At 35.0% G+C, this 14333-nt stretch overlaps 1 protein-coding gene and 1 pseudogene across 1 annotated transcript; both read right to left on the bottom strand.

The window, feature by feature from the left end:
- Positions 1-947, bottom strand: LOC147830412 (olfactory receptor 5H17-like; annotated as a pseudogene).
- A 9890-nt stretch (positions 948-10837) lies between these two features.
- On the bottom strand, positions 10838-11761 carry LOC106010513 (olfactory receptor 5H17-like). Its single transcript, XM_021238862.2, has one exon. The coding sequence runs from the start codon at positions 11759-11761 to the stop codon at positions 10838-10840; it is 924 nt and encodes a 307-aa protein (XP_021094521.2).
- Positions 11762-14333: the final 2572 nt, after the last annotated feature.

Raw genomic sequence — 14333 nt, 5'->3', positions numbered from 1 at the left:
CTAAGTATGTGTCTTCAACTCCATTCTTAGTGAATTGATGACTTGCTTGTTTCTCAGGGAGTAGATAAATGGATTTAACACAGGCATTATGACAGTGTAAAATAGAGAGAAGATCATATCCCAATCATTTGCTTCTGAAGATGCTGGATGCACATACATGAAGAGAAGAGGAGCATAGTACAGAGACACAGAAAAGAGATGGGCTCCACAGGTGGAGAAGGCTTTGCTTACACCCTTTTCAGACTTCTTTTGCAAAATAGTAAAGAGAACAAATGTATAAGAAAGAAGAATAGTCATAATGCTGAATACTTGTATTGAACAAGAAAAAATGAAAGCAAGGAGATAATTAAGAGAAGGGTCTGTACAAGAAATCTTAAACAATGGTGGGACACCATAATAAAAGTGACCTATTATATTGGAATTACAGAAGGTTAATCTGAATAAAAAACTTTCATGAATGAAGGCATGAAGAAAGCCACCTACAAATGATAAAACTAATAGTTGGAAACATAGTCTATTGGTCATAATCACAGGGCAATGTAAAGGTCTGCATATAGCTACATAGTGATCATAAGCCATTGCTGCCAACAGAAAACATTCTGTTGTTACACAGATTGCAAGACAGAAAAATTGTATCATGCATTCAGAGAAAGTTATCATCTTGTCTTTGTATATTATGTTCACCAGCATTTTTGGTGTCACAGTGGATGATAACCAAGCATCTACAAAGGCTAAATTCCCAAGGAAAAAAAATACATGGGTATATGAAGGTTACAGTCATTCCTGATGAGAGTAATCAGACCCAGGTTGCCCACCATGGTGATGAGGTATATTGCCAAGAACAACAGAAACAGGAGGATTTGCCACTCTGGTTGATATGGGAGTCCAGTGAGGACAAACTGAGTCAACAATGTTGCATTTTTCAATGCCATTTTCTCACTGAACATCTTCTGAAAAGAAATGCAGTGAATATGAAAACAGATTTACAAGAAAATGGGAATGCATGAGTTGAGAAAAAAATCACTTATACATTTATAAAGTGCATGTCAGAGTATACACTACTGTAAGGGAAGAAAATACTTTTGAGGTATTAAAATGGCAGAAACTTCAATTAATTCAGTTAATAAATGTGAAAAGTAACAAATTTACAAGGAATGAGTGGCTTCATAAGCTTTTGACCAATTATTTGAGAGCTACTGAATGTGGTTAGAAATTCTATGTTCTAGACATGTGCAGAATTTATTTCATTTATTTATTTATTTTAATTTGTTTTTAACCTTTTCTTTTTTTTCCCATTAAGTTTATTTTTGGTATAAAATACAGTTACATTCATCATGGGGATCTTGTACCATTACATGAGTATCTTGGTTCTTATTTTTTTCCCCATTTCCCTGCCCCCCCCCTTCACCCCCTCAACCCTTCGCTATTTGCAAAGAATATTTTTCCATTTTTTTCCTTTTCTCATATTTTTTCTTTTCCCTTTTTTCCTTTTCCCTACCCCTCCCACTTCCCCTGCTCCTTTAGACCTTTCTTCCTATTACCCAATATCAATTATACATTTTTTAAATTACAATATCTATGTCTAGGAGACATTACCACAGATTTTACAGAATTTAAAAGGATATAGAAAGCATATTACAAAAATCTTTTTTGAAATAAATTTGATAACTTCTAAGAAGTACCTTGGAAGACAAATTAATGAAACTAACTCTGGAGGAAATATAAAATTTGAATAGCACCTATTAAAGAAAGTATATTCCTAGCTTGAAAAACTACCTACATGAAAACAGCAGGCTCATAAACATTTTAACTGATAAATTATATCAAACATTTAAAGCAGAAAAAAGAAGGAACACTTCTCCCCTCATTTTAGGAACTCAATATTGTGCTAATCCTAAAACTGGATAAAGATAATAGAAGAAAAAAGTATGAACATAGACAGAAATTTGTTTAACAAAACAAACTATTAGAAGTCAGATCTGTCAGTATGTAGAAAGTGGTTTTGTTATAGGGATGGCAGTGTTGGTTCAGCATTGGAAGATCCACCCCCAAAAGTCATCATTTTAACAGAGAAAAAGAAAAAGCCATATGATCCTGTCACTGGTTGGAGAAAAAGTATTGGACTAAATGCCACAGCTGTTCATGGTAAAAGCTATCAGGAGCCTAGAAGTAGAACAGAACCTTCTCAACAGATTAAAGACATGTACTCCATACTTCCAATGAGAATGCTTTATAGGAATGGAGAAGACACAATGCTTTCTCCTTAAGGTGGGGAACAAGGGCACATATGCTTTCTTTTTATCTATCCATTAAACTTTGAAACCTAGGCCCCACCAAAATAGTCTGGCAATAAAATGACACAATTAGGATAAGATTGGCAAGGTAGAAGCAGATTCTTTTTATGTAGATGAAATTATCATCTACAGAGAACATACTAAGAAATATTTAGAAGCCACTAGAACTTATATTTGAATTTAGCAGGATTAGAAAACACAAGGTGTATATAAAAATTCAGGTCTATGTATACTTGCTATAAATGAAGAATTGGACATTGAAATTTAAAAGTTATGTAGGAGTACAAAAGACCTAGAAAAGTTAAAAACCAAAAAACAACAGACAAAAAACAAGCAAACAAACAGAAAACAGTGTTTGAAGACTTTTAGTACCTAGTTTTAAGACTTCTTCTAAAGCTACAGTAATCAAGGCAGTGTTGGTGTAAGGAAAGATATATAGATCATTTGAATAGAACAGAGAATCTAGAAATAGAACCACACATACATGGTCCACTCAGTTTTGAAAGATTATTTAACATTAGCATTTTATAGAATATAAACTCAATTCAAGAGCCGAGGAAAAGATAGTGTTTTCAGCAAATGGCACTAGAACACCTGGTATCTGTATATAAAAAATTAACCTCAACCCTTTATTCCCATAAATGAAAATAACTTGAAAGGATCTATGAACCTAAATATGAAAAACTAAAACTACAAAACTTTAAGAAGAAATTATAAGGGAAAATGTTTATGAATTTATGGTAGGCAAGAACTACCTAGGATACAAAAACTGTGGTGTATAAAAGAAAAAAATTGATAAATGAGATTCCATCAAAATTTAGAACTTTAAATGACATCATTAAAATGAAAAGTAGTCCTTAAACAGACCATATTTCCAATGCATATAACCCATGACCAGAATATATAAAGAACTCTTACAGCTCATTAATAGTCAACCCAATTAAAAAGTAGACATAAGAAGATGATAAATAGCCAGTATAGCACAAGGAAAGGTGTGCAACTCTAGAATCAGAAAAATACTAATCAGTGCAATAACAAGATTGAATTATACACTCATTAGGGAAATGAAGTTAAAAGTTTTAAAAGCCTTGTCATGACTTTTTCTTTTTGTTGGATTCTCCCCCCTTTGCGTTTAATTTGCCACGCCCAATGGAATCATTCTGCTGGGTTTCCTGGGGTTGTGATCCTCATTGTCTTTTCCTAGGGTATTGTCAAAAATTTATTGGAGTGCTGGTTTGGTATTCATGAAGTTCCTGAGGTGCTCTTTATCATGAAAGTATCTTATTTCTCCATCAATTTTGAAAGATAGTTTTGCAGGGTACATCAATCTGGGTTGGAGGCTGTTTTCCTTTAGGGCTTGAAATACATCATTCCAAGCTCTTCTTGCCTTGAGGGTTTGTGTTGAGAAGTCTGCTGTGATTCTGATGGGCTTTCCTTTGTATGTGATTTGTTTCTTTTCTCTCACTGCTTGTAGAATTTTGTTCTTCTGTTGGATTTCTAGAATCCTAACTACTATATGCCTATGTGTAGATTTTTTTTGATCAAGGCTAGCTGGAGTCTTATATGCCTCACTTATCTGTATGCCAAGTTCTTTTCCCCTCCTTGGGAAGTTTTCTGCCATTACTTCTGTGCACAGTTTTTTTATGTCATCTGTACTCTGTCTTGTTTCTTCATTGACTCCAATCAGTCTTATGTTATTCTTCTTTGCATCATCTAGCAGCTGCTGGATTGATTTCTCATGTTGTCTTACAATTTTAAAGCAATTTTTCTTTTCCTGGTCACTAATTGCAATTTTATCTTCTATATCTGAAATTCTATCCTCACATTGGTTCTTTCTGCTGCACAGACTTTCGATGGAATTTTTATCTCATGGAAATCTGTTTGCATCTGTTTTATGGATTCCACTTGTTTCCTATGTTAGGATTCCATCATGTTCCTCAGATTCTCTATTTTTTTAATCTGTGTCCTCTCTAGATTTATTAATCATGTCTTGCACCATGAGCACAATGTTTGCTGTTATCTGAGTAATTATTTCTGATTTCATTTTTCCCAGATCCTCTTTTGTTGCCAGTTCAGAGAGTCCAGGTGGTTGAGTATCAGACTGTTCCATCTCGTTTTCCTTTGGGGTTGCTGTAGGTGATCTGGAAGTCTGTTTTTGAGGCTTGTTTACATGTCTTCTCATTTCCATGCCGGTGGGGGGGGTAGTGGCTTCTGGTGCCTGCGCGGCTCACCTTCTCTGACCTAGGAGCGTCAGTTGGCAGCAGGGGAACTTCCTTCCGGGTGCAGGGACCAGCTCACCTTCTCTGCCCTAGGAGCATGGGGGGGTGTAGGGAAGCTTCCTTTCAGGTGCTGGGACTGGCTGAGCTTCTCTGCCCTAGGAGCATGGGATGGCAGTTGGTGAGCTTCCTTCTGGGTGCTGGGACTGGCTCACCTTTTCTGCCCTAGGAGCGTGGGTTGGCGGCGGGGGAATCTTCCTTCTGGGACATGTGCAGAATTTAGAGCAAAGCTATTTGAATGGTCATAAATATAAAATGAATTGAATCCCTTGTGAAGAAAGTTGAATTTTATTTCTCAAAGAAAGGGAATGATGTGATAAAATATTTAAATTGAATATTTGGGAGTGTACACATTGCCTGTTGGGGGGGCATTAAAGACAAGGATAATAATCAGGAAGCTGTTGCTGTGGTCTAGCACTTCCCAAAGCATATTCAATATTCTATTGTGTGGGGAAGTTATTGTGCAAATCATACATTATGAGAAAATAGTTTAAGAACAAGAAAAGAATCTGTACTTTTAAAATATTCCTCTGAAGATGCAAGCATAAGTGTGGTGCTTACTCCATGTATGACCCAACAGACAATGAGAATGAAGAGTCTGAAACTCAGATACATTTTAGGTATTAAAGAGTGGTCAGTGAGGAAGTGGTAATTGAGTAGGTGATAATCAAAAATAAAACTGAGAACTAGTTAATTGTGAAATCTGTGGAAGAAGAATCTCTTCAAATACCAGGTGAAATGTAACTAAACATGTAAAACTACCACTATGTGCTAACAGATGTGATAACACGAGTGTCACTGGTGTAGTTGGAGGCACAGGTATGAGTAACCTATCTGTCAGTGAGGGTACACAAAGGAAAGAGATGGGAGAAGAGAAAATATTGAGAAAGTTATGGTAAAGAGATTATGATGCAAGCAGATGTCATTTACTAGGTAGTCACACCTGAAACCCTTTCTAACACATGAATCTGTTGTGTAGGTAGGACTGTTTCATACTTCAGAAGCTGAAAGGCACAGGAACTTACTTTCCCATGCCCCCCACACATACAATGACACAGGAATTGATCTCAATTTATCTAAACTCATGTATACAGGATTTTTAACGTGGATAGGGAGAGAGAGGACAGAGACAATGCAGAAAAGGCAATGGGAGTAATAATATGAAGAATAAAGCAAATAAAACCCAGGTCCACAGAAATAGCACTGTTAGTGGGAATTGTAGTATCTAAGGACAACAGCAGTGACAGCAATGTTTATGAAGACAGTGTTGAGTCATAACTTTGGGGTTCATTTACTGCCTTGCTTTCTTATCCTCCTGTCCATCTTTCAAGCTGATTCCTCTGTCCTCTCTCTACTACTTTTTACTTTTAGCAAATTTCCATTTCAGAAACTCATTTCTTACTGGAACCTACAGCACTGGATTGAACAATGGAGAGGCAAAAGAGAAATCATAAAAAATGATAATCAGAGTGTTCTGAAAAACAAAGGGGAAAGTAAAAAGCAGAGCTTTGTGAACCTAAGGAGAGGGGAGATCCTCAAAAATAACAAAGTAAAGTATGGAACCAAATACAAAAATAAATGTTCTAGTAGGATGAGGAATTAATGGTTATTTGACTGAACTGAGATAAAGGGAAGGCTCAGAGGTTAGGATGTACATGTTTCCATAATCCTGGAATTCATTAAAAGTTGCCTACTGAAAGACATTTTTTCCATTTGATTCAAAGTACAGAGTATTTTTCTCCCATGGAATTAGAAGAGGCCTCATGTAAAATCTTGTTCCAGAAATTGTGTTGTTCATAAATATATTAGCATTTCCTAATATTCTTTGTGCATCTAAATTTTCTGTTATCTTTAAATAGGAGGACAATATGAGAACTACAGCTTTAATCCTTAATAATAGTGTATACTGGTGATTTCCCAAGGTACTAGATTTGGGGTACTCTCACCAATACTGCCAAAAAAATAATTATAATATGAGATATAGGATATTACTTTGCTCTTCTCTATTTTTAATTGACTATGAATGTGTATATCAAAGCATCATGTGACAAACCTGAAATATATAAGATAAAATTTTGTTTCTTTATCTTCATATTACAATATTTGAAATGAATTGTTTTTAGTATAAGATGTGGAAAAGGGTTGGGCCAATAGAAAATCCCACCTTAAAAGTTTAAATGAGAATTATGATTGATTAAATATAATTGGCCACTTTGTCATTATCACCAAAAATATTTCTTATATAAGAATTATTAATAAGAATTGTAAGGGCAGGGCCAGGAATTTAGCTCAGTGGTTTTGCCACTTGCTGAGCAAGCCCAAAGACACGAGTTCGATCCCCAGTACCAAAAAAAAAAAAAGAATTGTAATGTCTTGCATATTTAAACCAAATTTTAAATTCCTTAAAGTTTCTGATCTCAATACAAAGTCATTAAAGGAACAAATAAGTCTCATAATATCATTGCTTATCCATATTTTAAATGAAAAATAAAATACGAAGATAAAATGTGAGTTTTCATCTTTTATCTTGATAATTTTGTATCTTATATATCCAATGTAAATCATTACCATTTAAATAATATTTTAGCTTTTATACAAAGAATTTCAAAATAAATATACTGTTTTACTTACATATTAAAAGAGATTATGGACATCCTTTAAAACAATTAGTTTTCATAAAATACAAGAAACACAACAGCACAGGATTGACAATAACAAAACTGGCAATTCTTTGCACATTGATTTAGTTTGAAGTTTCATTCACCACTCCCAGCAAAATGTAGCTTATATAACTTTGCATTGATCACAAGAATCAACCAGTTTTATAACTGTGTGCTTCTTTCCAGAGATGGAAGGAGTAGATATTTGAAGATCCCTGAAAAGTACCAGAGAGTTCCCAGTAGAAAAATTAAGTCATTCTACTGGGCACTGTGAATTTGAAAATGAAAGAGAAGTTCAGGTTGTTCCCAAGTATTACAGACTTCTACAATCATAAACTTCAAGTCATCATAGATGTTTCACATGTCATCAACTAAAATTGTACTTTCACACAACATAGTCCACCAATCTGACAACTATGTTATATTTGCAGAAATGAGATTTTATCTGAAATGTACTGTTCTGAAAACTTGGAAAGCTATGGTTCTTTCTGACCTAGTCAATATGTGATGTCCTTAAGGCAAAGATCTAGTTTCTCTGAAGGAAATGACCCCAAGCTGTGTAATCCTCTGCATGAAAGGTAATCTCCCACCTGGGTAAATATGCAACTTCTTCACTGTAGTGGAAATTTTGATGAGAAATCCTACTAGTCAAATGTTAAAAGAAGTAGCCGAAGAAAACATAAGACAAGTTTCTCAACTGAAAGTGACCTGTATGTGGGCCTCCCTAACATCAATGCCCATTTATTTCCCATAGACCTTGTTAAAATGTAGGCTTGTCCAGTAATTCTGGGCTCAAGTTGTGGAGTCTTACTTTGTAAACAGGTGATACATGTGGACCCACCACCCATAGGGCCTTCACCATGGAGGGCCTAGATTATGAGAGAGCTTTAATGATTAGAGAAACCCAAAATTCTGAATGTGACTAGCCTTCAAAGGGAGGAGCTGGAAGAAGCTAGATGGCCCACACTGAGTCAGCATTTCAGAGATCACAAAGTACTAGGGAGGCTAGGCCAGGTACTTTGTTCTGTTCCCCAGGTCAAGGAAAAGTAGTAATAAATTATGAACATGATAACAACATGATAAAGTTTCCTTTTGAACATGCACAAAACAACTTGTGAATAAACATTCATTTGGAAAAATAAAACTGAATTATAGTTAGTTATGATATTTGTATCTGATACCTGATTATGATATGTAATTATCTCCACAGTAAAAGGATATTTTAAGTAAAAGTCTCTACTATTCTCATGACTAGAATGATAGGAGGACAATAAAGCATATATTTGTGACACTATGTGACAATAAATCACAAATAATGCCAATATGAGAAAAGCAAGGTGGAGACTGAAAGTACAGATGCATATGTGCCTATATAATATATATATATATATATATACACACACATAGACATGTACCTCATATAACCTAGACATAGTGATGATCATCTCTACAAATGCTGATTTAGACACCTATATAATAAAAGTGTGGAATCCAAGGGATGAGAACCCCTGATCTGCTGTCTGAGCAGCCCACCAGGATCAGAAACTCAGCCCCAAGAAAAAGTTAGAGGGACAAACTTTAATGAAAAGACCCTTTATTTGTAGAGAGGAAATGATGGAGAGGAGAGGATAGATAGTTACCCTGATAAGGAAGAATCAGGTTTGGGACTCCAGAAAAATGGAGGACCCTTTACTCCTTTGTTTTGGGCTACCTTTATAGGTGGGACCCCCTCAACCCAGAACTTGCCATGACTGAATGGGTTTCTGGGCACTTCTTTCTAATATCACTTTTTCAACTTCTTGTCTTTTTCTTTATTTGCCCTTAAACTAATTTTTAAGCCTTATCTTTGGGGTGGACAGCTGATTGGCAAGGAGGTACCTTATTCGTGCTCAGCTTAGAGTTAGTAAGGGGGAGTGTGAATGTCTATTGTAGTCTATAATTATGTGATAAATATAGTGACTCTAGACTGCATAATGCAGTGATCCTAGAGTGAGTACTTATGTATATGGTACAGGTGTGAGCATATACTGCCTTCAGTTTAGTCAGACCTTCCTCCTACTTTTGTTCCCCTACATTCTATTAGAGGTGGAGATGGCTTATCCTTTGTGCACTTGGGTTTCTTTCTGTGTCCCGCCTGTAAGGTCTTTTTCTGGTCTCTTTGTGCAAGTCCCAAGGCCATTTGGTGTCTTTCTTTATCTGTTTTTTTCTTTCTCTCTCTCTAACCCTATCCTTGACCTACTTCCCACTGGAATTTGTCCTGTAAAGTTTGCTTTAAACTCCTTCCAGTCTGGATAAACTAGAAAACCTAAGGAGACCCCTATTCTATTTTCTTGTCTGTGGAGCTCTCCTCCTGCAATGCTATTTAACCCCTTAATAATGACAATCCAATAAGGTTCTCAGACTGGGATATGAATTAATCTAAAATGTGTATAAAAAGAATCATCTGATGACAAAGTTTAGGAAGGCAGGGGGATGAAAGTACAGATAGGATGGAAGATATAGTAACTATAATTTTGTAAACATGACAGTAATTTTTAGGTTGAGGGAATTAGTTGTATCCCTAGAAAAAAGGTATAGAATTCTACTGTTGAAAGATAAATGGCAATGGGATAACTGCAGACTGATCACACATCATATTTAAAGAATCTGAATAGCAAGGAAACCAGGCATTCAGTGAGTTCTTTCCCAGCCAAAAAATAGATAGTACAACATTATTCCATATTACCACTGCTCCAACTTTGATAATATGCATTTAGGGTCCCTCCTGTGAATAAAACATTCCAATAAATTTTCAATGTTTATGACTTCTCTTTTTTGCATTTACAAAAGATTAACAACACTTAATTCAAATTCTGCCATTTTTTCCCTAAGTCCACTCATGCTGAATTATTTATTTTATCATTAGTTTTCTGAATTAGTGAGGCTTTTTGATTGCCCAGAAAAATCAACAATCTGAAAAGGGATTTAAAAAGCATCAGGAACAAAAAGCAGTAACACGTCTCCTCTTTGCTCAGAGAACACTGATGCATCCTTACCATTATCCTTCACTCACTGTTTTAGCGCCCTTCTCATTTTTATGACTATGTTCAAAATTTAATTGATATTTCTGAGTAATACACGTGTTGAATAATTCCAAGATGTAAAACCACCACTTTGTAAGACAAGTGGCATGAAAGACCTTTTCTATGATTAGCAGTATTCCTGAGTTTTCTTCTCATTCAAAAATAAATTTCCCCCGCAAAAGTATATATACAATAGGAGTCCAAGCTACAGAGCATTATTATCTATATAAGGTTTTAACACCCAAGTCCTTTCTAAAGAGCTTCACTTTAGTGCTCAGTATGTAAATAATGCAAGAACACAAGCTGTAAAATGTGTCATTTCTTTTCAGCTTTATTGTTTCTGTTATAACATAATACATAATATATAAAAATTATTTATGTTTTTGAATAAAGGATGCAAATGTTTTAAGGAGGTAATAGAGTACATAAATTGTTAACATTGCAGAACTATAACTGAAAAAATCAATGAATTTTATGGAAAACATTCACAATTTCTTCCACAATGTTTTATTTTAATGAAAAAAGAGTAGATATTATTATGAGATCTAAGCATTTTTCTTCAATGCCTTTCTCAGTGAATCTGTGATTTGCCTGTTTCTCAGGCTGTAGATAAATGGATTTATCACTGGGATTATGACAGCATAAAATAGAGAGATCATTTCCTGATCATTTTCTTCTGATGATGTTGGATGCACATACATAAAGAAAGAGGGGACATAGTGTAAAGTTACAGAAAAGAGATGGGCCCCACAGGTGGAGAAGGCTTTGCTTGCACTCTTTTCAGATTTCTTTTTTAAAATTGTAAAGAGAACAAATGTATAAGAAAGAAGAATAGTCACAATACTGAATACTTGTATTGAACCAGAGAAAATGAACACAAGGAGATAATTAAGAGAAGGGTCTGTACAAGAAATCTTAAACAATGGTAGGACATCACAATAAAAGTGATGTATTATGTTGGAATTACAGAAGGTTAATCTGAATAAAAAAATTTCATGAATTAAAGCATGAAAAAGGCCACCTGCAAATGATAAAACTAATAGCTGGGAACATAGTCTATTGGTCATAATCACTGGGTAAATTAGAGGCTTGCATATAGCTACATAGCGATCATAAGCCATTGCTGCCAACAGAAAACATTCTGTGATTGCACTGATTACAAAAGAGAAAAATTGTATCATGCATTCAGAGAAAGGTATCTTACTCATGGTTAAGAAGTTCACCAGCATTTTTGGTGTCACAATGGATGATAACCAAGCATCTACAAAGGCTAAATTCCCAAGGAAAAAATACATGAGTATGTGAAAATTAGAGTCATTCCTGATGAGAGTAATAAGACCCAGGTTCCCCACAATGGTGATGAGGTATATTCCCAAGAACAGGATAAACAGGAGGATTTGCCACTCTGTTTGATGTGGGAGTCCAGTGAGGATAAACTCAGTCAGCCATGTTTCATTTTTCATTGCCATTTTCTCACTGGAGGTCTTCTGAAAAGAAATACAGAGGCTATGAATGAAGATTTATAATGATTCAAAACAATAAATTGAAAATATATGAGTAGAGAAAAAATCACTTTTATACATTTATAAAGTGCACTTGTCAGAATATATACTACAGTAATAGGAGAAAATAATTTTAAGAAATTAAACTGGTAGAAACTGTGATTAATTTGCTTAATGAATGAGCAGAAGTAAAAAATTTACAGGAAATGAGATGCTTTCTAAGTTTTGGACCAATTTATTGAAAGCAATTGAATGTAGTTAGAAACTCTATGTCCTGAACATGTGCACAGTCTACAGCAAACCTATATGAATGGCCATGAATATAAACTGACTTGAACCTCTTGTGAAGAAACTTAAATTCTACTTCTCAAGTAACACATTTGCACTAAGATAATTTAAAATCTGGAATGATATGGTAAAATATTCTTTAAATTAAATATTTGATAGTGTACATATTGCCTAGGGTGGGTGGCATTAAAGTCCAGACTAGCAATCAGGAAATTGTTGCAATTCTCTAGCACTTCCCAAAGCATATATAATATCTCCATGGTGTTGGGAAGCTTATTGTGCAAAACATAGATTATAAGGTATAACATACAAAAATGAATTCAAGTATGAGAAAAGCATTTGTACTTTTAAAATGTTCCTCTGATGATGGAAACTTAAGTGTGGTGCCTACTCCATCTATGACTCAACACTTTTAATAATTATGAGAATGAAGAGTCTCTAAGCTTTGAATACATTTGAGGTATTAAAGGATAGTCAGTGAAGAAGTGGTGATTCAGTACATGATAAGAATAAAACTGAGAACTACAGTTCATTCTGAAATTTGTGGAGAACGAATCTCTTCAAATTCCATGTGAAATGTAACTAAATGTGTAAAACTATTACTATGTACTAAGAGAAGAAATAACATGGCTGACATTGGTGTCATTGCAGGCACAGATATGGGTAAACTATCTGTCAGTGAGGGCACACAAAGGAAAGAGATGGGAAAAGAGAAAATACAGAGAAAGTTTTGGTATAGAGATTATGATACAAACAGATGTCATTTTCTAAGAGGTCACACCGAAACCCTTTCTAACATGAATCTGTTTGGTGAGAAGCAGCTACCATACACTGGAGCAGGTGATAGGGGCAGGAACTGGCTTTCCCATAGCCCTCACACACAGAGTGAGGGCACTTCATCTAGATTTACCAAAACTCACATAGGTAGGGTTTTTAATGTGGGTAGGTAGGGAAAGTACAGAGACAATACAGAAAAGACAGTTGAAGAAATAATATCAAGATTTCAGCAAATGCAACTTGTGTCCACAGAAATAGCTCTGTTGGTGGGAATTGTGGTATCAAACAACAACAGCAGTGACATCAATCTTTATGAAGATAGTGTTGAGTCATAGCTTGGCTGTTCATTTGCTGCCTTGCTTTCCTATCCTCCTGCCCATCTTTCCAACTGATTCCTCTCTCCTCTCTCTAGCACTTTTTACTTTTAGCAAATTTCCATTTCAGATATTCAGTTCTTACTGGAACCTAGAGCACTGGACAGAACAATGAGAAGCAAAAGTGAGATCATAAAAAATGAAGACCAGAGTGTTCTTTAAAACATGAACCTAAGGAGAAGGAAGATTCTCAAGAATAACAAAGTAAAGTGTAGTAGCAAACACAAAAATAAATGCTCTAGTAGGATGAGGAATTAACAGTTATTTGATTGTAGAAATTCAGAAAAGCTTAGTGACTTTCCTGAGAGCAATTTCATCATGTAATAAATTTAAGATCACATAAGTGAAGGTATTTTGGAAAAAAGTAGCATAATGATGAAAACCATGAAAGACTGTACTCTAAGTGACTGAAGAACACTTGGTATTCTCATATTGTGTGTAGTCATATGTAACCCATATTTCTCGTAGAGCATTTTAATAAAATTTTAAAAGAGAGAAGATAGGAAGAAAAGGAGAGGAGAACTCTGACAGAAGCAGTGGAAAGGGAAATTGAGGTAGGTGGAAGTAAACAAGAGAATGCAAGAGAAACAAATAGAGAATAGCAAACATAGGTGTACACAAGAATAGAAAAATCAAAGACCAAGAGAAGATGGTTCAAAGAAAGGTGGAACTGAGATAAAGGCAAGACTCAGAGATTTGGATGCATATGTTTCCTTAATCATGGAATTCATTAAAAGTTATCAACTAAAAGATATTTTTTCCATTCTATTTGAAGCACGGAGTATTTTTCTCCCATCAATTTAGAGTACAAAATAGAGGTCTCATGTAAAATCTTGTGACAGAAGTTGTGTTTTTCATATGTATATTAACATTTTGTGAAGGTTCTTTCTGCATCTAAATTCACCATTGTCTTAATAAAGGAGGACAATATGAGAACTATAGTTTGAAGCCTTAATAAGAAGATTTACTAATGATTTCCCAAGGTAGTAGATTCGGACAACTCTCATCACTACCACCAACAGAATGGTTATTATATGAGATGAAAATGCTACTTTGCTTTCCTGTATTTTTTACTTGACTATGGATGCATCATGTGGCAA

Source organism: Heterocephalus glaber, unplaced genomic scaffold, assembly GCF_053883595.1.
Source record: "Heterocephalus glaber isolate CG9 unplaced genomic scaffold, H.glaber_assembly_v1.0 deba00000122, whole genome shotgun sequence".
In the NCBI taxonomy this organism is placed as follows: domain Eukaryota; kingdom Metazoa; phylum Chordata; class Mammalia; order Rodentia; family Bathyergidae; genus Heterocephalus; species Heterocephalus glaber.
Note: the sequence above shows the minus strand (reverse complement) of the source record. Positions and strands in the feature narration are given on the sequence as shown.